This window comes from Hemitrygon akajei, chromosome 7, assembly GCF_048418815.1.
Source record: "Hemitrygon akajei chromosome 7, sHemAka1.3, whole genome shotgun sequence".
In the NCBI taxonomy this organism is placed as follows: Eukaryota; Metazoa; Chordata; class Chondrichthyes; order Myliobatiformes; family Dasyatidae; genus Hemitrygon; species Hemitrygon akajei.
In genome coordinates this window covers 71394936-71422464 of record NC_133130.1, presented here as the reverse complement: position 1 = coordinate 71422464, position 27529 = coordinate 71394936, and the positions used below count along the sequence as shown (strand labels likewise).

The 27529-nt window shown below is 39.9% G+C and overlaps 1 protein-coding gene across 1 annotated transcript; it reads left to right on the top strand.

The window, feature by feature from the left end:
* Positions 1–988: 988 nt before the first annotated feature.
* On the top strand, positions 989–20795 carry cct4 (chaperonin containing TCP1, subunit 4 (delta)). Its single transcript, XM_073051164.1, has 14 exons — positions 989–1207; positions 2072–2124; positions 4091–4180; positions 4437–4545; positions 6571–6713; positions 9501–9622; positions 10335–10467; positions 13913–14052; positions 15011–15107; positions 15231–15341; positions 19173–19303; positions 19880–20114; positions 20217–20330; positions 20603–20795. Exons 1-14 carry the CDS (start codon positions 1099–1101, stop codon positions 20615–20617), a joined length of 1602 nt encoding a protein of 533 aa, XP_072907265.1. The 5' UTR covers positions 989–1098; the 3' UTR covers positions 20618–20795.
* Positions 20796–27529: the final 6734 nt, after the last annotated feature.

Sequence of the window (27529 nt, the reverse complement as noted above, 5' to 3'; positions counted from 1 at the left end):
AGGCGGGACAGGCTCGATGGGCCGGATGGCCTATTCCTGCTCCTATTTCTTATGTTCTGATGTCATGCCTTGTTCTCATTGCTCTCATCAGGAATGAGGTACAGAAACCTGAAGGCACACACTCAATGATTCAGGAACAGCTTCCTTCCCTCTGCCATCAATTTCTGAATGGACATTCAACCCATGAACACTACCTCACTATTTCTTTTATTTCTATTTTGTGCGGTACTTATTGATTTTAACATTGTGTATATATTTGGTATATTTTTGGTAATATATTTTCACACTTTTTCTCCATTATTATGTATTGCATTGTACTGTTGCCCCAAAGTCAGTAAATCTCACAACATATGCCAATGATATTAAATCTCATTCTGATTCTGTGGATGCTCGTAAGGAAACAAATCTCAGGTTTATATATGGTGATATATATGTACTTTGATAAGAAATTTACGGTACTTTGAACTTTGATATGTTTCTGCAATCGTTCAGCTTAATTTCTGAACTCCCAAGAACTGTTATCATTGGTAGACAAAATGATCTATTCCCAAAGTGTTTGCCAGTGAACAAATTCATAATAACCGTAAAACAACCTATTTATAGCTTTCAGATACTGGAAAATAATATGAAAATACTTTGCAGGTCAGGCAGCATCAGTAGATAGACAACGAACTTTCATTCGGAAAAAAAATTAGATAGATAATTCTTGTCTGTCATTTGACCTTTTATTCTTTATTTAATAATCTTATCAATAATAAATTGAACCATTCAAGGAAAATAACCTCCACTCCTGTATCTTTCCAAGCTTGGTGATGTTTACCAGGCTTTGTTCATATTATTGAGTCATGGCTTTTAGTTTTGCGACGAAAACACGTGCAATAGAATTGTTATTTAATCGCTTCAGCACGATCACTTTTTTGCGTTGTATTTGGGGAATTTCCGTCCGGCATCAGGTTGGACGCCCGCTGATGTCACTGCCTGCGCCAGGCTGAGGTCCTGACGGTTTCTGGAAGCTTCTCCGCCACAGCCTGCTGCCGGCGATCCACGCTCTCAATCTGCAGCCATTTTCCTTGTGCTCGGTGTCTGAAGCTCGGCGAAATGCCTGAGAAAAATGCCGGCAAATCCGCCATTAACGCGTCGAAGAGCGTTTATCAGGACCGCGACAAACCTGCTCAGATCCGTTTCAGTAACATCTCGGCCGCCAAAGGTGGGGAGGGCGGGAGGACCGGGGAGATTGAGCGGGGTGGACACGAGGACGGGGGGAGCGGGAGGATGGGTGAAAGGTGGGGGGATGGAGGGTGAGGGGAGGGGCAGAGCGAGAGGATGGGGGATGTGGAGGGACAAAAGGATGGGAAAGAGTGAAGTGGAGTGAATGGGAGGGGTATGAGGAGAATGGGGAGGGGTTAGTGGGAGGGAGTTGGAGAGGATGAAGGTCTGAGGGGCAAATGAGGTAGTGGGAAGGAATGGGTGGGTGTGAGGGGTAGATAGTGGGGGACTGAGGGAGGAAAACTGAGGTGGTGATGATGGTGGGGCTGAGATTCATGATGCAGTAGGACAAGATGGTGAGGTTTGTGCAGTAGAGAAAGGCAGCAGAGCCTTGGGATTTAAATGACAGGATGAGAATGGAAGGGTTCATCCTTGAAGATATTGGGAAGGATAAGAGGAGAAGGAGGGGAGATGATTTTCAGGGCATAAGCAGGGTAATGGAGGGAAGGATCAAGGAGTTGGTGGGAATAAGTGGTTGAGGGTGATACAAAGAGGTGCAAATTAATTGGAGGATTATTGGGTAACAATTGGGAGTATCAGATCGTGGAAGACTGGACCTTGGTCTTGGAGCTGGCATACTGCTCTTGGTGGTTGAAGAGGAATTATTTTGGGATTCCTTGTCTGGAACAACAAGTTGAGGCTTTCTTATTAACTGTCAGTCTTCTGTAAATCATCCAATTCATTGTCTGAGTGACAACTTGAGCAATGGATGTGAAACTGAATAGATGGTATAATTTATATCTAACCAAAGTAGGATTTTAATGAAGTGAGATTCAGTTATAAAATGTCTTTTTCTTTCTTCTAGCTGTTGCAGATGCTATAAGAACAAGTCTTGGTCCAAAGGGCATGGATAAAATGGTATGGAATTACTACATTTAGAATTAAACATTTTTTCTTTAATTCTTTTTATTAAAAAGGGGTCAATAATTATACCAGTGCCCAAGAAGAGCAGGGTGAGCTCCCTTATCGACTATCATCCAGTAGCACCCGCACCTATGGTGATGAACTGCTTTGGTTATGGCTAGAATTAACTCCTGTCTCCCCAAGGTCCTGGACCCACTGCATTTTGCCTATCACCACAACAAGTCTGTTGTGGACATGATCTTATTGGTTCTTCGTGTGGCCTTGGATCCCCTGGGCAATACAAATACCATAATCAGGATATTGTTTATTGACTACTGCTCAGCATTTAACACAATCATTTGTGCACTTCTGATTGAAAAGCTCTAGAACCTGGGCCTCTGTACCTTCCTCTGCAACTGGATCCTCGCTTCCTAACTGGGGGACCACAATAGGTGCAGATCAGAAATAACATCTCCACCTCGCTGACAATCAACACTGGTACGCCTCAGGAATGTGTGCTTAGCCCACTGCTCTAATTTCCCTACACACATCACTGTGTGCCTTGTCAGAATTGTTGGCATAATTTCAGATGTAACTCAGCTAGCTGAGTGGAGTCACAGCAACAACCTTACATTCAATGTCAGTGAGACCAAAGAACTGATTGTGGCCTTCAAAAAGGGTAAGATGAGGGAACACATACCAGTCCTCATAGAGGGATCAGAGTGAGCAATTTCAAGTTGCTGGGTGTCAATATCTTTGAGGATCTAAGCTGGACCCAACATATCGATGCAGCTACAAATAAGGTACGACAATGGCTATACTTCATTAGGAGTTTGAGGAGATTCGATATGTTGCAAATTTTTATAGATGTGTTGTTGAATGCATTCTAACTGATTGCATAACTTATAACTGGGGAAGTGATGTAACTCCTGTTAGGCTGTTTGTGGTAACTTATATTTTATTCTTTCTAATTCTACTACTTATATCTGTGCACTTGTAATGCTACTATGACACTAATTTCCTTTGGGATCAATGAAGTATATCTGGTATGGGGGAAGGTGGGGTGCTACTGCACAAATCAATGTAAGCTGCAGACAGTTATAAATTTAGTTAGCTCCATCATGAGCACTCACATCCATGATATCCAGGACATCTTCAAGGAGCAATGCCTCAAAAAGGCAGTGTCCATCATTAAGAACCCCCATCACCCAAGTCATGCCCTGTTCTAATTGCTGCCATTAGGAAGGAGGTACAGAAGCCTGAAGGCACACACTCAGCAATTCAGGTACAGCTTCTTCCCCTCTGCCATCTGATTTCTGAATGGACATTGAACCCAGGAACATAACCTCCATACTTTTTATTTTTGTACTGCTTATTTAACTATTTTATATGTGTGTATATTAACACTTTATGTAGATATTGTAATTCAGTTTTTTCTGTATTATTATGTATTGTACTGCTGCTGCGAAATCAACAAATTTTATGGTGTATGCTAGTGATATTGAACCTAATCCTGATAACCTGTTTCTGTTATCAATTTCTTTGTAACTGAGGAAGTTATTGAAATAGAAATATTCATTAATTGACAGCTCGAGAGCTGTCATTAGATCCAAACAATTACTTGTTTCCACCTTGTCTTGTATTTTGGATAACTTAGGATGGTCTACTGATGTACTTAAGTATATTGATAACCAATGTTCTAAAGGTTTAACCACAAGTTTTGTGCAATCCTTAATCACTTGTTGCATTCACGGTCCACTGTACTTGGCTCTCTGAGATGTGATTGGTATAGGATAAGGCAATGGAGTTTTTACAGATTGAAAAATGTGGATTATCTCTGGCTCAACTCAGCCAAGAAGTGGGAAACATTTCATTTTTAAGATTGTACATCCATTTGCCGCCTTTAGGGTTTGTTTTCTTGCACTATGCCTTTTTAGTTCACATTTTGATTCGTCTCTTAATTGCTCTACCCATGCCATAGATTCAAGATGGAAAAGGTGATGTAACCATTACCAATGATGGAGCAACTATATTAAAGCTAATGCAGGTGTTGCATCCAGCAGCAAAAATGGTAAGGGTTGAAAGAAAATCTGTGCAAAACATTTTAGATTAAATAAGCATCTAGTTCTCCAGTGCAGTGAAGATTAAGAGATAAGTTTTAAGTAGTCTTTATGTAACATGTTTTTGCTGTCTATGATTTGATCTTAAATGCAAATAATTCATCAAACACTACAAATTAATTTTCCTAATGAATAGCTGTTAATGCATGCAAACAATACTTGAATGCTTGTAAATTAACAAGAGAATTTTTTGAATATATAACTCAGCTGGTAGAATTGTCAAAAGCCCAGGATATTGAAGCTGGTGACGGGACCACTTCTGTTGTAGTAATCGCAGGAGCCTTGCTCGATTATTGTGCTAAACTACTTCAAAAAGGTATGTTGCATTTACTGTTCAGGCATAACTTATATACAATCATTAAATTTTGCGAATGCTGGAATAATTTTCTAGATTTAATGTATTTCTTATTGAGGAAAGCTGGTTACTTGGATGCTTGAAGGTAATACATACATGTTTTAACTGTCTTGGTTTGGATGAAACGTTACTTTCCAATTGATTTTAGCATTCCTTCTTTTAATTGCCTGTCCCAGAATGGTCTGAATTCAGTGAAAGATACAGTGCCTACAAAATGTATTCAAACCCTCCCCTCCCCCCGAGTGTGGATTTAGTTTGGCTCTTCTGACACTGATCAACAGAAAAAGACTTTTGTGTCAAAGTGAAAACAACTTTCTACAGATTTGTCTAAATTTATTACAATTATTAAACACAGTAATTGCATAATTACTCACCCCCTTCAGTATTTAATAGATGTACCTTTGGCAGCAATTACAGCCTTGAGTCTGTGTGGACAGATGTGTGCACATCTGGACACTGCAATTTTCCCCATTCTTCTTTACAAAACTGCTCAAGCTCTGTCAGATTGCATGGAGGTCGTGAGTGAACAGCCCTTTTCAAGTCCAGCCACAAATTCTCAGTTGGATTGAGGTCTGTACTCTGACTTGGCCACTCCAGGACATTAACTTTGTTGTTTTTAAGCTGTTACTGTGTAGCTTTGATTTTATGCTTGGGGTCTTTGTCTTGCTGGAAAACAAATCTCCCAAGTCTTGAAGATTGCATCAGATTTTCCTCTAGGATATCCCCGTGTTTTGCTACATTCATTTTACCCTCTACCTTCATAAGCCTTCCAGGCCCTGCAGCAGTGAAGCATCCCCACAGCATGGTGCAGCCACCACCATGCTTCACAATAGGGATGGTGTGTTTTTGATGATGTGTAGCGTTTGGTGTACATCAAACATAGCTTTAGTCTGATGACCCTTCTTGTATGGTCACTTAGTTTTTGAGGATGGCCTGCTCTTGGTAGATTTACAGCTGTAACATACTCTTTCCATTTCTTGATGATTGACTTAACTGTACTTCAAGGGATATTCAGTGACTTGGAAAATTTCTTGGGCCTATCTCCTGAAGTGCTTTTCAAGAACCTTTTCGTGGAGTTGCTTGGAGTGTTCTTTTGTCTTTATGGTGTAATTTTGCCAGGATACTGACTCGCCAGCAGTTGTACCTTCCAGATACAGGTGTATTTTTACTACAATCAATTGAAACATCATGACTACACATAGGTGATCTCCATTTAACTAATTATTTGACTTCTAAAACTAATTTGCTGCATCAGTGATGGTTTGGTGTGTCATATTAAAGGGGTAAATACTTATGCAATCAATTATTTTGTATTTTATATTTTTAACTAATTTATATCACTTTGTAGAGATCTGTTTTCACGTTGACACGAAAGAGTCTTTTTCTGTTGATCAGTGTCAAAAAAGAAGCCAAATTAAATCCACTGTGATTTTTTGGTCCAAATTTGAAATGATAATCTCTTGATGGCCACAAAGCTTTTTTGGTAACAGGTTACCCACCCAACTATAAGTTGTAAAGCTGACCTTCTGTTACCTTGCTTCCTCTTAATGTTTTCTTACATCACACATTGCCATCAATAGCCTTAATTATCTCAGTTCCTCAAGATCATTTAACCTCCATACCCTTTTTGCTGTTTCTGCTGTGGCAAGATTATCAAACTTGTTGACTGCAGCACCCTCCGGCAGATGGACTATATCTGGCTAAAATGCACTTCACTGCTTAGCAAACAGTTAACGGTAGAGATCTGCCACCATCCCTCCCTAGACCATACACTGTATCAGTCCTCTTTACAAATTTTTGGATGTTTTTCATTTCATCATAATCAAAGACTTATCCATTTCTTCAATGTTGCCTCTTTTTTTCCATGTTTTCTATTTTCAGTCCTAATTTTTCTTGGGTAACTTAATTTTAATTTGTTACAATGTAATGTAAATGTTTTTTGACTTTTGTTGTACAAAACTAACAAATGAACTTTTTTTATTTTAGGAATTCATCCTACAATCATATCTGAATCTTTCCAAAAGGCTGTGGAAAAGGGAGTTGAAGTTTTGAATGGCATTGCACAGCCCGTAGAACTAAGTGACAGAGAATCCCTCCTGAACAGTGCAACTACTGCTTTGAACTCCAAAGTAAAGATGCCTATCATTTGATAATATTTCATACTTAGTCTAAGAAGTTAGTCCTGGTTGTTAAGTCCGATTTAGACATGTGAGATCTGTTGAGCAGCCTATTTGTATATTCATTGTTGGATACTGTATAAATTTAGCAATTCTATCATTGTCACTAATTTAGTTGAAGATTGTCAAGCCATTCATTTGGAAAAGGAAACATGGGGTAATTGCTTTTCTGTATGTGTAACGCTCAGATGTCTGTGGACTAAATTGGCTGAATACTTGGATTAAGAATGTGGAAACCTTGGAGGCAGGAGTAGCATTGTTCATCTGCCAATTTTGGCTGAAGGTGCTTAAGGTGTTTCAACTAATTGTGGGTTCGCATATGGCTCAGTGTGTCAAATTTTCTGTTGCCAGTTGTGTACTAATTACCTCACCCAATTTTATTTTAAGCTGACAGTTTTGGCCTGATCCATTGAATCCTTCATGGTATTGGTTTTTAAGCACACTGTACTCCAGTTTCATTGTATTATTATATCAATTCAGGTGTGGCTGGCATTGCCCATGGAATGACAGTGATCAACAAATAATGAATGTTTCAGTGTTTGTCTTACTGTGCCATTTTGCTGTTTGTGCTTTTGGTTGCTTTATTTGTTGTTATCCACATATTGCACCATTGATTTGCTATGCCCAGGAAGAAGGAATTAGAATTTTTATCTTTAATGAGAACTGTTTGATAGATGAGTGAAAGGTAAAGTAAATTAGTGGTCTCAGGTTATGAAGAAACCAAGATGTGTAATCAAGTACAGTCACAAATGATGTACTCCTGAACCATCATTCCTAATAAAACATTGTCTTTCTGTAGGGTGTATTCTACTTCCAACAAACTTTTTCCAGTTGATCTTCAGTGTGGATAGTTATTGATTTATCTGCAGTTGGTGGTGATGGTTTTTCTTATGGCATGATCTCAAGTTGGATAATTTGAAGGATTCTGAAATAAATGTCAAGTACCTTCAGCTCCAACCTGACCCATGGCTGCCCTACCTTTGGTCTAGATTTCTCCTAAGGTTGATGATGGGAAACTGGGAGTGACATTTTAAGTGTCAGTTGTTATTTGATCAGTCTAAGAAAAGAATATTTTAAACATTTGTGTCCCAGTGTCTGGATACTAAGATTTTGAGGTTGATTGGTGATTCAAATTCTCATCATGATTTTTCACTGTATTTCGGTGTAACTGGAAGTTGGGAAAAGAACCAGAAGTGAACACCATGAGGATTTTTATTAAATCCACTGATTGATTAAGATCTACCAATTAGTGCTAGATAAATAGTGGAGGTAGAATCATGGTGTTCAAAGTAGAAGTGGATAATTAGACCATAAGACAAAGGAGCAGAAGTCGGTCATTTGCCCATTGAGATCATGAGCTGATCCATTCTCCCATTTAGTCCCACTCCCCCGCCTTCTCACCATAACCTTTGATGCCCTGGCTACTCAGATACCTATCAACCTCTACTACCGCCCGTGGCAACAAATTCCACAGATTCACCACCCTGTGGCTAAAAAAATTTCTTCGCATCTCTGTTCTGAATGGGCACCCTTCAATCCTTAAGTCGTGCCCTCTCGAACTAGACTCCCCCAGCATGGCAAACAGCTTTGCCACATCCACTGTGTCCATGCCTTTCAACATTCGAAGTGTTTCTATCAGGCCCCCCCCCCCCCCATTCTTCTAAACTCCAAGGAGTACAGTCCTAGAGTGGTTAAACGTTCCTCATATGTTAACCCTCTCATTCCCAGAATCATTCTTGTGAACCCTCTCCAACGTCAGCACATCCTTTCTTAAATAAGGAGCCCAAAACTGCACACAGTACTCCAAGTCAGGTCTTGCCAGTGCCTTATAGAGCCTCAACATCACATCCCTGCTCCTATACTCTATTCCTCTATAAATGAATGTCAACATTGCATTTGCCTTCTTCACCACCGACTGAACCTGGAGGTTAACCTTAAGGGTATCCTGCACGAGGACTCCCAAGTTCCGTTGCATCTCAGAACTTTAAATTCTCTCCCTATTTAAATAATAGTCTGCCTGTTTATTTCTTCTACCAAAGTGCGTGATCATACACTTTCCAACATTGTACTTCATTTGCTACTTCTTTGCCCATTCTCCCAATCTATCCAAGTCTCTCTGCAGACTCTGTTTCCTCAGCACTACTGGCTCCTCCACTTAGCTTTGTATCATCAGCAAACTTAGCCACAAAGCCATCTATTCCATAATCCAAATCGTTGATATACAACGTAAAAAAAAGTGACCCCAACACGGACCCCTGTGGAACACCACTGGTAACCGGCAGCCAACCAGAATGGGATCCCTTTATTCCCACTCTCTGTTTCCTGCCAATCAGCCAACACTCTATCCACATATATAACTGTACCATAATTCCATGGTCTCTTGTTTAGCAGCATTATGTGCGGCACCTTGTCAAAGGCCTTCTGAAAATCCAAATACACAACATCCACTGCATCTCCCTTGTCTAGCCTACTTGTATTTTCCTCAAAAAATTGCAATAGGTTTGTCAGGCAGGATTTCCCTTTAAGGAAACCCTGCTGAGTTCTGCCTATCTTGTCATATGCCTCCAACAATTAACAATCGACTCCAACAACTTCCCAACCACCGATGTCAAGCTAATTCTTGAAAGGAAATAATTTGTAGGACTGCAGGGCAGGTGGGGAAAAGTCAGATGATGTGGTTTACTCGTAAACAGAGCAAGCATGGACACACTCAAAGTAAAAACTCTGTTGGTTTTACAGGTGGTTTCTCAATATGCCAGCCTTCTTGCTCCAATGAGTGTTGGTGCGGTAATGAGCGTAATTGATCCAGCAACTGCAACTAGTGTGGATCTCAGAGATATCAAAATTGTCAGGAAATTGGGGTAAGAAGAAATATTAGTCAATTTGTTTATGGTTGATGTTTTGAAATTCAAATTCCTGAAATGATTTTGTATGAGTGAAAGTAAAAAGCTTCAGGAAATCTTGATCATTAATATTTGGGGCACTTGACAGAGCAAAGGCCAAACTCATTTTCCAAGTCTTTAATTTTTCTACATTAATGTTTGAGATGCGGTTGTCAAAGCATTGAGAAGGTGTTAGTGAACTGCCACCTTAAACTGCTGCTTTTCTGCAGGGAAGCCAAGATTCTGTGGATAGGGAATTCGAATCAACAATGTTGAAAGCTACATTTAGTGCCCTGGTCAATGCCAAGTGCTCTTACTTAATTATTTTATTCTTAAAATAAGATGGTTATGATACAACTGAGTGGCTTGTTTGGTCATTTCAGGAGATAGTAGTAGCAAATGGCCTTGCTGTGCTTTGTGAGTTGCATTTAAGCCAGTTTAAGATGGTCAGTTTCTTCCCCAAAAGGCATCAATGAATTAAAGGGATTTTAAGAAATTGTTGAATGATGGCCATTTTTTTACTCCAAATTATTTTTATTAATTTCAATTCCATTGTTTCTGTGGTGTGATTTGATTTGCTGATGATCTTTATACCATAGTATACAAAATATATTACTGCTTTATTTAGAAGCCTTGGCTGTCCCTTTAAGATGAAATGCATGTTAATGGGTAATTAAAATTTGCTTTGCAGAGGAACAATTGATGACTGTGAATTGGTGAATGGACTGGTTCTGACTCAGAGAGTTGTCAATACGGGCATAAGTCGTGTAGAAAAGGCTAAAATTGGACTCATCCAGTTCTGCTTGTCTGCTCCAAAAACAGATGTAAGTCCTTTTATATTTTTAGATTGCTTGAAATAATAAACCATGAGCAGCCATTAATTCCTTCAGTTGCTCAGAAAATTTCATGGTTTTTTTTTTTGGAATTCTGAAATATCTATTGGTAACTGTTGATCTAACCTTGTGTGTAAATTTTAAAATATAGGAAATGAACTTAGAAGAAACTATAGCAGAATGGATTTTAAATCCAGTACCATGTACGCTAAAAAAATTAATGCTGTTTCTGGTATTGGACTTGAAATTTGATGCGTTCTGTTGTGTGTCACGGTTTCCATTCTCTTTATCTTGAACTACTTTAGAATAGCTTAAAGCTTTCACATTGCCAAACTTAAGACGTTTTTCATTTGTGTTAAAACATCTGAATATAATTGAGGGAAGAAAGCTTCTGTGAGGCACTGCAACATTGAGGATAGTATATCTGGTGAATACTGTGGTGTTTTTTAATCAAAGTTCATATATGAATGCAGTAATCACTCTATTCCATTCTAATCTCAATGGAAAGTGCAATACATGATTCATTTTTTTCTTCAGTTTAATCTGAAAGACATAGTCACATTTTTTCTTTGGAATTAAAAATGTGACTATGTGCTTAAGAGGCCTGAGGGCTACATATAATGGTTTTACTGATAAGTAATATTAATGACATAGATTGTATATTGTATATCTGATATTAAGAAGATCATAATAGCACCAAGGTAATATCATACTAGGTTTTCATTAAGAATTACAAACAGAAGCCAAACCTCAAACATTGCTTTTCAAATGGGTAATTTACTGGACATTTCTTCTTGCAGCGACATAGCGTAGCAGTTAATGTAACACTGAGAGCGCTAGTGCCCAGGTTCAGTCCCCTCTGGTGTCTGGAAGAAGTTTGTCTGTTCTCCCTGTGGCCTCATGGGTTTCCGCAGCTGCTCTGGTTCTCCACAACCCCTACACTCACATTCTAAGACATGTGGATTAGTAGGTTAATTGCATCAAGTGGGTGTAATTGTGTGGCATGGGCTTATTGGGCTGGAAGGGCCTGTTACCTTGCTGTATCTCTAAATTAATGTTAGCAGGCTGCTTATTGAATGAGTAAGCCATTCAAAACCATGGGCAACTTCATTCTCAAAGTACCCAGGTCAAATGAAATCAAATGTGTTAACGATGTTTGGCTATTTTCTTTATAAAATTGGGAGAAGCAGTAAAAGAGTTGTTAAAGATGTATGAGGGTAACACAAATGTGTTACATGATCTTTTCACAAAAAAAATGTTGGCCGTTAAGGCAAACTGTACTACATCCCTGAATGGACTTCAGTTTGAATTCCATGCATCACCTCACATGTCGACCTTGTAAAATGCAAAGTGTTGCTCTAGTACAAGCATAATATAACTATTTTTACAAGAGCTTTTGTTATTATTTTACTTCAGCCAAGTAGCATTCAGTGTTTATGCTATAAATAGTTGAAAGTCTCTTGCTTTAGTACAACTTGGCTTTTGAAGATTCACATGCATTGTGTTGTCAGCTACAACTGATGTTGATCTTCGAAAGTAGCTGTTTTCAGCTATGAAAGACCACGCCAACTGGGTGTTGAACCAGTGTGCAAAAAGACAACAAATTGTGCAAATACAAAAAGAAAGAAATAAAATAAGCAAGCAATAAATATTGAAAGCATGAGATGAAGAGTCCTAGAGAATGAGTCCATCGGTTGTGGGAATATGGGGCAGTGATGATCCCTTTGGTTCAAGAGCCATATGTTTGAGGGGTAATAATTGTTCCTGAACCTGGTGGTGTGAGTCCCAAGGTTCCTGTACCACCTTCCTGATGGCAGTAGTGAGAAGGGAGCATGACCTGGGGGGTGGGGATCCTGATGATGGATGCTGCTTTTTTGCAACAATGCTCTGTCGTAGAATGTGCTCGATGGTGAGGAGGGCTTTACCTGTGATTGACTGGGCCATATCCATGACTTTTTGTAAGATTTTCCTTTCAATGGTATTGGTGTTTCCATACCAAGCTGTGATGCAACCAGTCAATATACTGTCCACCACACATCTATAGAAGTTTGTCAAAGTTTTAGATGTCATGCTGAATAAGTAGAGGTGCTGCTGTGCTTTCTTTTTGCTGAGCCCAGGATGGATCCTCTGAAATGATAACACTAAGGAATCTTGTTGCTGACCTTCTCAAACTTTGATCTCCTGATGAGGACAGCCTCATGGACCTCTTGTTTCCTCCACCTGGTCAATAATCAGCTCCTTGGTCTTGCTGATATTGAGTAAGAGGTTGTTGTTGTGGCACGACTGAGCCAGATTTTCAATCTCCCCCCCATATGCTCATTCGTCATCACCTTTGATTCAGTGTATTGCAGTAGAGTAGTCAGCAAGCTTGAAAATGGCATTGGTGCTGTGCTTAGCTGCTCATTCATGAGTGTAAAACAAGTAGAGCTAGGGGCTAAGCTCACATCCTTGTGGTGCATCTATGTGAACTATATGCAGATGGAAATACAATGTTGTGGTCACAATGGATCAGTTATGATTTCTATAAATGAAGGAACTGACCCAAGTGCCTATACCTTGTCCAAATCAATGTGTTTAGACATATGGGGCATAAATGTTTCAGATTTCCCATTAGATGTATTATATATCCAGAAGTTTCATAGATCCATATCTTACTCTCTGCTTTTAGCAGTCGGTGATTTTGTCTTGTACTCATTATCCTCCAACACAATGAGTTGCATGCTGGTGAGTGACCGCAAGAAACAGCAGAGAGTTGTGGACACAGCTCAGCACATCATGGAAACTAGCCTGCTCTCCATGGACTGCCTATACTTCTCAGCTGCCTTAGTAAATCAGCCAGCACAATCAATGACCTGACCCACCCCAGGCATTCGCTCTTACCCCTTTTCCCACCAAAGAGAGGATATAAAAGTCTAAAAGCGTGTATGCCCTAGCTCAAGGAAAACTTCTAACCCGCTGTTATAAGATTATCGAGTCATTCCCTAGTACAATAAGATGAATTATTGACTTCACAATCTAACTTAATATGACCTTGTATCTGTTTGTCCATTTGCATTACACTTTCTCTGTAACTATAACACATTTATTCAGCATTCTGTTACTGTTTTATCTTGTATTTCCTCAGTACACTTTATATGATGAATTGTTTGAACACCATGCAAAACAAATTTTTCACTATACCCAGTACATGTGTTTAACTAACGGCCAGCTAATGCACTTGTCAAAAGTCATTAGATATTTTCTTTGTTTCTGTTATATTGCCCTATCTTTGTTTGGCCATATCAAAAAAGATCAGGGATTGACATTCTAGCTATGGCGCTTGTTATTGGGTTGGTATTGCAAAATGCATCAATCCATAATTTTCAGTGTCCTCTATGTTACTATTTACAAAACTCTCTTGTCACAGCATTTCTGAATTCTTCATTTTATTTTGTAGATGGAAAATCAGATCGTAGTGTCTGACTATACTCAGATGGACCGTGTTTTACGTGAAGAAAGAACCTACATTTTGAACTTGGTGAAGCAGATTAAAAAAGCTGGATGCAATGTCCTGCTGATACAAAAATCAATTTTGAGGTAATGTTTTTAACCAATAGATAATTATAGAAGAGATTCTTAGAGGATTTGCTGGTGGAACAAAATACTAGATTTTGGACTTACTGTGTACTTATGTTATCTACTACAGTGGATAAATTTCTGGTCACAATGAAGTTTGTTTATAATGTACTAAGTCATTTGAAATTGTTGAGGGTATGTTAATACACAAGCTCCCTGTTTTATGAGTAGGTATTTCACATTAGTGATTTCATCATAAATGTAAAAATATTAATTAATTAATTTAAAAAAAGCTTAATTTTAGTAAACACATTTATTCAACTTGTAGAAATTTTACTTTGGATTAATAGTAAAATATTTTCATAGACACCTGTTTGGAGGTAATTAATGAAACAGAGAAGTCGCTTTATCAAGCTAAAAATTAATTAAACCCCGGATGTGACAGTTATACAATAAAGAAACAGGTCCTTTGGCCTTACTTGTTCTTGCTGACCAAGATTTGTTTCCAAGCTTGCCTAATTTGCTTGTTTGGCTATCCCTACCTTTTCTTTCCATTTGTCTAAATGCCTTTTATATACGGGCAGTCCCCAAGTTACTAACGTCTGACTTAAGAACAACTCGTACTTATGAACGGCCTGCCATAAAGCCTATTAAAAATTCGTCACCGTCCACCTTTTTAAGTCGGATCACGTTGCTGTTAGCACTTGTGTTGAGTGTGTAACTTTGTATTTGGCTTAAATTTTTCTTAGCAAGATTCACCCTGACCCCCTTTTTCCAGTCAGTAGTGCCCCCACTTGTCTTATTTAACCTGTTTCAGTGCGGGTGGACTTTAGGACCCGGGGGAGCTCGGGACCCGCCACCTGCCGCTGCTGCTGAATCCGCAGTGTTTCTGTTCTGTTTATCAAGTAACCTGTGCTTCTGAATCTTTTGGTCCAGTTTATGGTTGACGGGATTAATATTAATGCTTTTTTTAAAACAGGGATGCATTAAGTGACCTGGCCCTCCATTTCCTCAACAAGATGAAGATTATGGTGATTAAGGACATTGAGCGAGAAGACATTGAGTTCATCTGTAAGGTACAAGAGAATAATTAAATCTTTGAAAGTACAGCTGCTTAGATTTAATTCCCAAATTAATATCTTGTCAGTTTTAAATTTTGTTTGATTTCAGAAAAAACATTTAAGTATATTTTTTTGCAGACTTTAGGCATAAAGCCAGTTGCTCATTTTGAGCAGTTCACACCAGACATGTTGGGCTCTGCAGAGTTGGCAGAAGAAGTCGCTTTGAATGGATCTGGCAAATTAGTCAAGGTAATAATGAACAAAGATAACAGCAGATTTATCTAATTTTCAAATAAGCTGTGCTAAAGCTTTAACGTCAAATGTTATTATATTTGTTGTAATAGTCTGCAGAAGTGGTCACCAACCTTTTTAAGCCCAAGATCCCCTACCTCGGCCTTAGTAAAAGGCAAGATCGACTCCACATCAATTAGTTACACGCATGCGCACCAGGGCAGAAAAGACCGGAAATAAAACCCCGCAACCCGGAAGTAGAAATAATATATAGACACCGGGGGTACCCACCCTTTTTTTTTTGCACCGCGGACCGGTTTAATATTGATAATATTCTTGCAGGCTGGCCAACGGGGGGGGACGGTGTTAAACACGACCAGAATACAGCGATACTCGAAGCAGGTTCCTTATGTCCAGTCTATTCTAGTTTTCGTGGCTCTCGGCTTCTGTCCCGCTTGCTCACATTTTTTCCGCTGAGAAAACTCAGCGGGTTCGTCTTTAAGTGCTGGGTGCTTGGACTCGGTACTGAAGCAGTTTTGAGACATTGCCTCATTAGAAAGCCTCCGGGCCCGAACTCAGCCTCCTGCCCGCCCATCACCAGACACCTTAGCCAGGTGTGGCTGGTTGTGGGTGGGGTGAGAGGACAAGGTCAGGGCCGGAGGTCCCCGTACCGGGGCCGCGGCAGTCACAGTCCGGAGAGCGCGGCCGACTGAGCGGGGAGTGCGACAGAGCGCCCTCCCGCCCACCCCACCCCCCCCCCCCCCCGGTAGGATCTATCAACCGACAAATGTTTGTTTCAGTAGATCGCAGCACGGTAGCTGTTCTGATACTTACGAAACATATTTGTTGTGTTTTTTTCGGGATCAACTGGGAAAGTCTCAAAGATCGACTAGTCGATCGCAATCAACGGGTTGGCAACCACTAGTCTGCAGAACAGGAGATTGTAGAGTGAGTTGGAGATGGTTCAGTTTGGACTTCGTGTGCCATTTTTAAAAAGCTAGTGGGGCCTGTCTGCGGAGTGGAAGGTTGCTTGGGTTAATAGTAACTGGCATTGAGTAACAAGACTTGAGGTGTTGAATTTGAATGCACGTATTATACAAAATAAGGCAGATGAGTTGTGGCACAGTTAGAGACTGGCAGGTATGATGTGGACATCACTGAGACGTGGCTGAAAGAAGATCATAGTCAGAACATCCAAGAATACACCTTGTATTGAAAGGACAGGCAGGTTGGCAGAGGGTGGCTCTGTTGGTTTAAAAAAAAGTATGAATTGAAATCCTTATAAAGAGGAAACTTAAGTTTGGAAAAAGTAGAATCCTTGTAGATAGAGTTTTAAAACTGCAAGGGTAAAAAGACCCTGATGGGAATTAGATGCAGGTCCCCAAACAATAGCCAGGATGCAGAATATCAATTTCAACGGGAAAAATAAAAGGCATGTAGTTAGTGTATGTTAGGATAGTCATGGGGCATTTCAGTATGCAGGTACATTGGTAAAATCAGATTGGTGCTGGATCCCAAGACAGGGAATTTGCAGAATGCCTAAGCAATGGGTTTTTTTTTTAGAGCAGCTTGTGGTTCAGCCCACTAGGGGAAAGGCAGTCTGGATTGGGTGTTGTGTAAAGAGCCAGGTTTGATTCGGGAGTTTAATGTAAAGGAATCCCTGGGAGACAGGTCATGATATAGAATTCAACCTGCATTTTGAGAGGAAGAAGATGAAGTCAGGTGTATCAGTATTACAGTGGAATAAAGGTACTTATAGAGGCATGAGAGAGGAACTAGCCAAAGTTGATTGGAGGGGAACACTAGCAGGCGTGATGGCAGAACAGCAATGACAAGTTATTTGGAAAGCATAGGATTGATGCATGCCAAAGATGAAAAGGATGAGGCAATCATGGCTGACAAGGGAAGTCAAAGACAGCATAAAAGCAAACAAACTTGTTTTGCGTCAGTGTTTTCTGTGGAAGACACTGGCAGTATTCCAGAAATTCGAGGAGTCCAGGGGGCAGAAGTGAGTGTATTTGTTATTATTAAGGAGAAGGTGCTTGAGAAGCTGAAAGGTCTGAACATGGATAAGTCACCTGGACCAGGTGGACTACACCACAGGATTCTGAAGCAGGTAGCCGAAGAGATTGTGGAGGCATGAATCATTAGGTTTTGGAATGGTTCCTTGGGACTGCAAAATTGCAAATGTACTCCACTGTTTAAGAAGAGAGGGAGACAGAGGAAAAGAAATTATAGGCCAGTTAGCCTGACTATAGTAATTGGGAATCAATTATTCAGGATGAGGTTTCAGGATATTTGGAGGCTCATGACAAAGTAGACCAAAGTCAGCATGATGGTTTTTAAGGGGAAATCTTGCCTGACAAATCTGTTTGAATTCTTTGAGGAAATAACAGGCAGGAGAGATGGTGTATGCTGTTTACTTGGGTTTTCAAAAGGTCTTTGAGGAAGTTTCGCACATGCAACTGCTTAACAAGAAAAGGGTCCAGGATATTACAAGAAAGATAATAGCATGGATAGAATATTGGCTGATTGGCTTGAGGCAAAGAGTCAGAATAAAGGGCTTATTCTGTTTGGCATATGCGACCACTGACGTCAGGCAGACAACCTCTGACGAGTGTCGATAATGGCTGGGGTCACCTGTCTTGTAAAGACATTGCCCAGAAGGCAGCTTTGGCAAACCACTTCTGTAGAAATTGCCGAGAACAATCGTCGTCATGAGACCATGATTGCCTTTGTCATACAACAGAGCACGTAATGATAATTCTGGTTGGCTGCTGGTGACAAGTGGTGCTCCTCAGTGGTTGGTAGTGGGGTCACATCTTTTGGCGTTGTATGTTGATGATTTAGGTGACAGAATTGATGGCTTTGTTGCCATGTTTGCAGATGATATGAAGTAGATGATGAGGAAGCAGAGTCGGTACAACAGGGGATCCCAACGTGGGGTTCATGGAACCCACGGTTAATGGTAGGAGTCCATGGCATAAAAGTTGGAATCCCTGCTGTAGAATGACTTGCACAGATTGGGAGAATGAGCAAAGTAGTGGCGGATGGAATATAGTGTAGAGAAGTGTGTAGTCATGCACTTTGGCAGAAGGAATATAGGTATAGACTATTTTCTAACTGGAGAAAATTCGAAAATCAGAGGTGCAAAGGGACTTGGGAGTCCTTGTGCAGGATTCTCTAAAAGTTAAGTTGCAGGTTGAGTCAGTGGTAAGGAAGGCAAATGCAATGTTAGCAAGAGGACTAGAGTATAAAAACAAGCATGTGATATGAGGCTTTATAAGGCATTGCTCAGACTGCACTTGGAGTATTGTGAGCAGTTTGGGCCATTTTCTAAGAACAGATATGCTGGCATTGTGGAGGTTCACAAGAATTATTCTGGGAATGAAAGAGTTAATGTGTGAAGAGTTTTTGATGGTTCTGGGCATGTACTCAGTGGAGTTTAGAAGCACGGCGAGGGGGGACTTCATTGAAATCTTGAATATTTAAAGACCTAGATAGAGTGGATGTGGGTGAGTCTAGGACCAGAGGACATGGCCTCAGAACAGAGGGACATCCATTTAAAACAAATATGAAGGACTTTCTTCAGCTTGGGGTGGTGAATCTGTGGAATTCATTGTCGAATCCATCTGTAGAGGCCAAGTCATTGAGTACATTTAAAGCGGAGATTGATAGATTCTTGGTTAGTCAGGGGGGTCAAAGGTTACGTGGAGAATAGTGTTGAGAGAGAGAGAGATAGTAAATCAGCCATAGTGTAATGGTAGAGTTGACTCGATGTGCCGAGTGGCCGAATTCTGCTTATATGTTTTATGGTCTAATCCTAAAATTTAATTCTTTGTCTTTTAGATTACTGGTTGTGCCAATCCAGGAAAAACAGTATCCATTGTGGTTCGAGGGTCCAATAAATTGGTCATGGAAGAGGCTGAGCGTTCCATTCATGATGCTTTATGTGTTATTCGCTGCTTGGTAAAGAAAAGGTAATTTTCCCTCCGCCTATTATTATGATGAGCATTAACTGGGAGTCATTCAAATAAAGGAAGACTTCCATTGAATATTCATAATGGGAGCTACTTAAAATTCAGGGTCAGATTTGAGAAATGAGCTGCTTTCTGAGTGCCACTTCTCAATGCTGGTTCAGAAATTGATATTACTTCAAAATTTGATCTCTGGCTACTTTTTCCTCTCGTCTAAGCACCTTTCAAAGTGAACTGATGTTAAACAATTATAGAATGCATTTGCTTTGATGTTTTTAAATGTCCTTGGTTGTGGGAGTTGTGAAATGAACTGCTCAGAATTCTCAGTTGATGCTAGGTGATGTTGAAAGACACTGGCTTGAGAGAAACAAGTTGGCCTGCTCAGTGAAACCGTTTGCTTAATAAACTTGATATTAAAAGTAAGACCACTTAGAATTCTGTCTGATATAATGTAAAGGAAGAAACTGGTACTGTAGGCAGAATCAAACACTGGTCTGGGTAAATTCTTTGTTTGGATAAACAGAGTATAAAAGGGAAATGATTACAAAGTTCACAAAATGTAACTTTTTTTCTAAACAGGGCTTTAATTGCTGGAGGTGGAGCTCCTGAGATTGAGTTAGCACTGCGTTTGACGGAGTACTCTCGAACGCTTAGTGGTATGGAGGCATATTGTGTACGGGCTTTTGCCGATGCCCTGGAAATTATCCCTTCAACTTTGGCTGAAAATGCAGGTCTTAATCCTATTTCTACTGTGACGGAGCTGAGAAATAGACATGCACAGGGGGAAAAGACTGCAGGAATTAATGTGCGAAAGGTGAAATTTTCATTACTTCATAAGCCTTTGTAATATAATGAAGAAAAATGTTTTGCATTAATATATCAGAATTGCTTCTCATTCAACAATTTGTTTCTTCAGGGTGGTATTTCTAACATTCTGGAGGAGCTGGTTGTTCAGCCTCTGCTGGTCTCCCTCAGTGCCCTGACCTTGGCAACAGAAACTGTTCGCAGTATCCTAAAGATTGATGATGTGGTAATTTTCATTTGTAAATTTAATTGGAGAAATGGGGGAGGATTTTTTTTATGTTTTACAGTGTTCCGAAGAGTTAATTTTTGTAAACAATGTGAGCAGAAAAATTATTTGTGTTGGATGTTTTGTTGATGTTACATGATTATGCTTATCTTACTGCTCTGAACTTAGATTTCCATTGAGTTTGAAGACAGAAAAAACACAAATCAAGAAAAACTCAATGTATTTAACAAAAATGCAGTTAACTAAATAGGGCTACTTTTTTTTTCTTACAGGTGTCTGCACGATAAATTCAATGTGTTCAACATGTGAAAGATTTCAAATTCCCTGTGGTTTCAACCGCCTTGTCAATGAACCTTGAGACAAGCCTTCTGTTCTCATTGACTTGTTTGTGTAGATTTGCCACATCTGTTTCTCTCCAACTAAAGACTGCTATAACTTAATAAAATGTTGGGAGTTTCAAATTTATTTTTGTTTGGGTTCATAGATTTTGTTCTTATGTTCCATAGTTTTGCAATGACACAGTTCCATTTTTTAACAACTGACTGGATATTGAAAACATAGTAATCGGAGGCTTTGTTGCAAATTGGTAGGTTGATAGTGTTTTGAATGTTAATGTTTGACATGAAATGTGCACATTGTTAAATTTTCATTTAAAGCCACATTAAGTAAGATGACTACTAGGCAACTTGTTTCATCAAATCTGGTACTTCTCAGATTTAACATTAGTGCAGCGTGCTTGACTTAGCAGCATGTTACTTAAAGCATTTCACATAGTTAGCATATGGTAGTGGAATTCCACACATTTCCTGTAAATCAGGTGTCTTTCAATTTCAACTCAAGGTGGATATATTTTTAGCTAGTGTTTAGTACTGTGAATGTATTATTCAGTAATGGTAATTTTGTTCACCAGCCATTTTTCAAAAACAAGCTGCTGACAGTCCCAACTCTGAAGAAGAGCTCATGGGCCTCTGGTTTCCTTCTAAAGTTTTAAATCGGCTGCTTGGTCTTGCTGACATTGAGTAAGAGGTTGTTATGGCACCACTCCCAGCCAGATTTTCAGTCTCCCTCCTATATGCTGATTCCTTGAGCCACGTTTGATTCACCCTACGACTGTGGTGTCAGCAAACTTAAATATGGCATTGGAGCTGTGCCCCACAGTCAGAAATGACAGGATTTGAATTGCTTTGGTTTGAATAATGGAAGTGAAATTGGGAGGGGGGGTTGGAGATGAGGAGAATTAAATTTGAAGTGACAGAAACTTGTACAAGGATTTTTTTTTATAGTGGCTGAGTCTTAGTAAAGCATCTGAAATCTGAAGGTTGAAGGTAATGGAAGTTGATGTCAATATTGTTGACAGTCCCTATCTGCACTGAAAGTTCCAACAAACTAAAATGATACTGGAGGCCAATGGAGAACAGAGTGGGATCAAAAATGGCAGATAAATTGGCTTCTGTGGTAAATCAAACAAAGCTGGCTGAGAGCATTGTAAAGTCAGAGCTGGGGTTCATTTGCTGAACAATGGGTTGTGCATCTGGTGTCAAGCCTTGCTTGTGATAATACTGAAGGCCTATTGCTTATTATCCTTTCTGATTCTTGGGCTTGGTACTCAAAAAAAAATAAATATACTGTATAGAAAAGTTCAAAATGACAGGTTCCATGCTTGTTTCAAGAAAAATTTCCCATGTCTTTGAAAGTTTTTAATTAGGCCTGTTTCTTATTGGGAATGGTAACAGGATGTTGCAGTTAATGTAGCTGCTTCCTTGCCTGTGGTGACTTGAGCTCAATCTTGACACCTGGTGTTGTCTGTGCAGAGTTTGCATGTTCTCCAATTTCTTTGGTACACTGGTTCTTTCCCATTCCTTTGTTTGGCTAATTGATGTAAGTTCCCAGTGTTTAGGTGGTAATTGAATTAATATAAATTGGTGCTTGATTAGTGCAGATTTAATGGACCCAAGAGCCTGGTTCCATGCTGTATGACTAAAGAATTTGAATGATTTGTTCCCCAGTATTCCTCGTTCATTTAAATTGTGTGAGAAGCACAACAGAGTACAGACATAAAAGTGCAAGCCCATTTTTTTTTCCAGTTAATATATTTTTGGATTGGTTATCTTGAGACCTAAAGTATTAGCACAGCAACCATTGCTTGTTCTCCTCCTCTTCGGGCAGTCCCTGGGGTATTAAATTCCAATTCTCAGAGTCACCTGGTAACTGAAGAGGCCAATGTGAAATTGGCATATTGTCAGATGTGGTACTTCAGATGGGTAAGTTGTACTGGAGGTGTATTCTTTCTGTTTTAACTAAGCTTCAGCAAGTTCCTAAAATTCGTGAATCAAGACTCGTGATTCATATTGTGAGTACACAAGTGCAAAGAAAAGCAAAATGATTGTTACTCCTAATCCGATGCAGGATAAAAGCACAATAAATAAAAATATTTTTTAAAATCTTATAAATACAGTGTACAAGTAACTGGTGTGGCCAAAGATGCATAAGTTTAGCTCATATATTGTCCCACATTGTATGTACATAAAGTGGGACTCTGGCACTGATGAACAGTTGTGAATAGAGGATTCCCATGCATCAGTTGGATTGTTGAATTTTTTTCAAAGGAACATCCTAGAATTATACTTAATCTGGTAATTAGAGTTGATTGCCTATCATAGGAGTCATAAATTGGGTATGCAAACAAACTAACCAGCTGAATAGAGTGTTGTGCTAGGAACATTTATTCTGGTTTGTTTATCCTGCTGGTGGATTTGGAGTCTTTCATTAAAGTGTTGCCTGATTTGGGATTAACCGTGTCTCAAGTGCACAGGAGAATGGGCATTATAGCTGCGATGTTCACATTAAGCTTTGTGCTTGGTTTGAGATCTGGGTGATGAAAACATATTTCCTCAGACAGCCAAAGGTTTAAGGCGTAATGCTATTACAGCACCAGCAATCACATTGTGTCCCATCTGGCGGATGTATGCTGCTGTGCATTCACAGGGAATCCTGTAAACGCCAGCCGACCTGAGTCCCAGGTCATCTTTGACACACATCAAGGAGCACAAGAGATGTATCCGTTCGTGTTTTCCGGGGAAATAAGTGGTAACAGAACGTAGTATTCACAGTGGCCATAGGTTTGACTTCGGCAACTACTGTGCCGTGCCAATGGCTTTTGGAACCACCTGGTGAAGAAAGAAATAAAACTAGAGGGAAAGTATTTTAACAAAAACGAAGGTCTCACTTTAAGAAAGAACTGGAATTTGATTGTAAACAAGGTGGGACAGTGGAGACCTGATTGAGGACTAACCAATGAGGAGGGACAGATGACAGGGATATAAGTACCACCAAACTAGACATGCCCAGGCATCATCCCTGAAGATGATGGCAGAGTTTGTCATCAAAATGTTGGTTAAAATTGATACCTGTAACCGGCTGGAAGCCTGAGCAGTTGATTTGTCATGTACCGTTCAGGTTAGTGAATTGTGGGCATGCTATGTTGGTGCCAGAAGTATGGCAACACTTGCAGGCTGCCCAGCTCCATCTTTGCTGATTTGAATTGACACAAATGGAGCATTTCACTATGTTTTGAAGAATGTGTATCAAATAAAGCTGATCTTTATCTTTAAGCAGCAAATTCAGAATTTTATTGTTAACTATATGGCTGAAGGGAAAGAAACTGGAGGCTTATAGCAAACCAAAAAACTGACTAAGTGAGCAGATTGCCAGTTGGAAAAATGCAGAGGATGCAGCAAACTGTCCATAACCACAACATGCTTGGATTCTCCAGCACTGGACCACCTATGGGAAATTTCTTGCCTTCTTGAAAGCTAACAATGGAGGGATACTTACTGATAATGAGATACTACACTGGAAGGAGGAGTTTAAAGAATTATTTGATGCTAATGTATGGTAGCGTAGTGGTTAGCAAAACACTTCACAGTTCCCGCTGCTGCTTGTAAGTTCTCCCTGTGACCATGTGGGTTTCCTCCCGCAGTCCAAAGACGTACCGATTGGTAGGTTGATAGGTCATTGTAAATTGTCCTGTGATTAGGCTCGGATTAAATTTGGGGGTTTTTGGGCGGTGTGGCTCGAAGGACTGGGAGGACCAATTCTTTGCTGTATCTTAATAAATATTAAATACTGATTGCATTCCACAGTAAATCATTTGGATCTTTCTTGTGCCCAAGATCAATGAACTGGAAATGTCATGTCAGATGAAAAGCAAAAATCTGAAAGTTAGAAGGGAATTCGGAATCACAGAATATAATTACTGTATGCTGCATTTGGAGTAACACACAAAATGCTGGAGGAACTCAGCAGGTCAGGATCTATGGAAATTAATAAACATTTGAGGTTTTGAGCTGAGACCCTTCTTCAGTACTGGAAAAGAAGGGGGAAGATGCCAGAATAAAAAAAAGGGGGAGGGGGATGAGCTAGAGGGTGATAGGTGAAGTTAGATGATCGGAAAAGGTAAAGGGCTGGAAAAGTAATCTGAGAGGAGAATGGACTATAAGAGGCAGGGGAAAAAGAAGGGGCACCAGGGACAGGTGAGAAGAGTTAAGAGATCAGATTAGGGGATAGAAGAAGAGGAAAGGAGGAGAGAAAATATTACTTGAAGGAGAAATCAATGTTCATGCCATCATGTCGGAAGCTACCTAGACAGAATGTTAGGTGTTGCTCCTCCAACCCTGAGTGGCCTCATTGTGACAAAAGAGGAGGCCATGAACTGATATTTTGGAATGGGAATGGGGATAGGAATGAAAATGGTTGGCCACTGGGAGATTCTGCTGTTGACAGATGGAGTGAGTGGAGGCGCTCAATAAAATAGACCCTCAGTTTACATTGGGTCTCAGAAGTATAGAGGAGGCCACAGTGGATACAATAGACACCCTCAGATTCACCAGTGAAGTTTTGCCTCAACTGCAAGGACTATTTGGGTAACTGAATTGAATTAAGAGAGGAGAGGAGGTGAATGTGCAGTTGAAGCATTTCTGTTGCTTGCAGGGATACAGTGCTGATTTTTTTTTTTAAAGTATTCACCTGTCTTGCAAGTTTTCATGTTTTATTGTTTTACAACATTTAATCATAGTTTATATAAATTGAATTTTTTTTGGCACTGATCAACAGAAAAAGACTTCCACGTCAAAAAGTGATCTCTACAAAGTGATCTAAATTAATTACAAATATAAAACAAAATAATTGATTACATAAATATTCACCCCCTTCAAGTCAGTATTTAGTAGGTGCACCATTGGCAGTAATTACAGCCTTGAATCTGTGTGGAGTTTGTGCCATGAATTCTCAAATGGATTGAGGTCTGGACTCTGACTTGGCCAGTCCAGGACATGAACTTTGTTGCCTTAAGACATCCTATGTAGCTTTGGCTTTATGCTTGGGTTCATTATCTTGCTGGAAAACAAATCTTCTCCCAAGTCGCAGTTCTCTTGAAGACTGCACTGCATCAGGTCCAGGATTTCCCTGTACTTTGGTGCATTCATTTTACTCTCTACCTTCATAAGCCTTCCAGGGCCTGCTGCAGTGAATCATCCCCACAGCAGGATGCAGTCACCATCGTGCTTCATGGTGGGGATGCTGTGTTTTTAATGGTGTGGTCTTTGACTTAAGCCAAACATAGCATTTAATCTGATGGCCAAAACGCTCAATTTTGGTTTCATCAAACCACAGAACCTTCTCCCAGCTGACTTTAGAATCTCCCACATGCCTTCTGGCAAACTCTAGCTGAGATTTCATGTGAGTATTTTTCAACAGTGTGTTTCTCTTTGCCACTCTCCCATAAACCTGTGACTCGTGAAGTACCTGGGCAACAGTTGTTGTCTCTCCCATCTCAGTCACTGAAGATTGTAATTCTACCAGAGTTGTCTTAGATCTTTCAGTGCATGGTCACTCCGTTTTTGAGGATGGTCTGCTCCAGGCAGATTGACAGCTGTTCCATATTCTTTCCATTTCTTGATTGACTTAAGGGATATTCGGTGATTTGAATTTTTTTATCCATCTTCTGACGTGCTTTTCAATAACCTTTTTGTGGAGTTGCTTGGAGTGTTCTTTTGTCTTCATGGGGTACTTTTTGCCAGGATACCAACTCGCCAGCAGTTGGAACTTCCAGATACAGGTGTATTTTTAATTGAAACACCTTGACTGCACACAGGTTTCCCAAGACAGATCTCTATTTAACTAATTATGTAAGTTCTAAAACCAAATGGCTGCACCAGTGATGATTTGGTGTGTCACATTAAAGGTGGGGGTGAATATTTATGCAATCAATTATTTTGTGTTTTATATTTGTAATTAATTTAAATTACTTTGTAGAGATCTGTTTTCAGCTTGACATGAAAGAGTCTTCTCTTGATCAGTGTTTACAAAAAGCCAAATTAAAACCACTATGATTCAAAGTTATAAAACGATAAAACATGAAAATTTCCAAGGGGTTTGAATATCTTTTTCTAGTCACTGTATGTACCAGGAGGGAGGTTAATCTGTTGGGGTCGTCTATTGTATCCAGTGGTCCCCATGCAGCCTCCACTACGTTGATGAGACCAAATTAAATTGAGGACCACTTTGTCAAGCACTTCCGCTCCTTCTGTCAAAAGCAGAATTTCCTTCTGTCCAATCATTTTAATTGCTATCCCCATTTCTTTTGCCACGATGATGCCACTCTCATTTGGAGGAGGAACACCTCATATTCAATCCAGGCAGGCTCCAACCTGATGGTATGAATATCGATTTATCCTGGTAATATTTCCCCTCCCCCTTCTATTCCCTACTCATCTCTTACATCTTCTCACTTACCCCGTGGTATCCCCCCTTTCCCTTTCTCCCATTCCTGGTACCCCTCCTTTTTCCCTTTCTCCCATAGTCTACCCTCCTCCCGTATCAGATTCTTTCTTCTCCAGCAATTTACGTTTTCCACCCACCTAGCATCACTGATCACCTTCTAGACAGGTTCACCCTTCCCTCCCTCCCCCCCCCCCCTTTTCATCCTGGCGTCTTCTATCTTCCTTTCCAGTCCTGAAGGAGGTTTACGGCCCGAAACATAAACTGTTTAGTCATTTCCATTGATGCTGCCTGACGTGAATTCCTCTAGCATTTTGTGTGTGTTGCTCTGGATTTCCAGCACCTACAGAATCTCTTGAGTTTATAATTTGCTGCATTTATAAAGAGAAAGACTCGCAGCTTTTTTTTAAAGTGGTGACGAC

What these genes read in the sequence shown, in the direction of transcription:
- cct4 (XM_073051164.1), top strand. Translation starts at nt 1,099, where the DNA reads ATGCCTGAGAAAAATGCCGGCAAATCCGCCATTAACGCGTCGAAGAGC. An exon ending in CAAAGGGCATGGATAAAATG is followed by an intron (nt 2,125 to 4,090) that starts GTATGGAATTAC and finishes CCCATGCCATAG; the next exon opens with ATTCAAGATGGAAAAGGTGA. An exon ending in TGCTAAACTACTTCAAAAAG is followed by an intron (nt 4,546 to 6,570) that starts GTATGTTGCATT and finishes TTTTTATTTTAG; the next exon opens with GAATTCATCCTACAATCATA.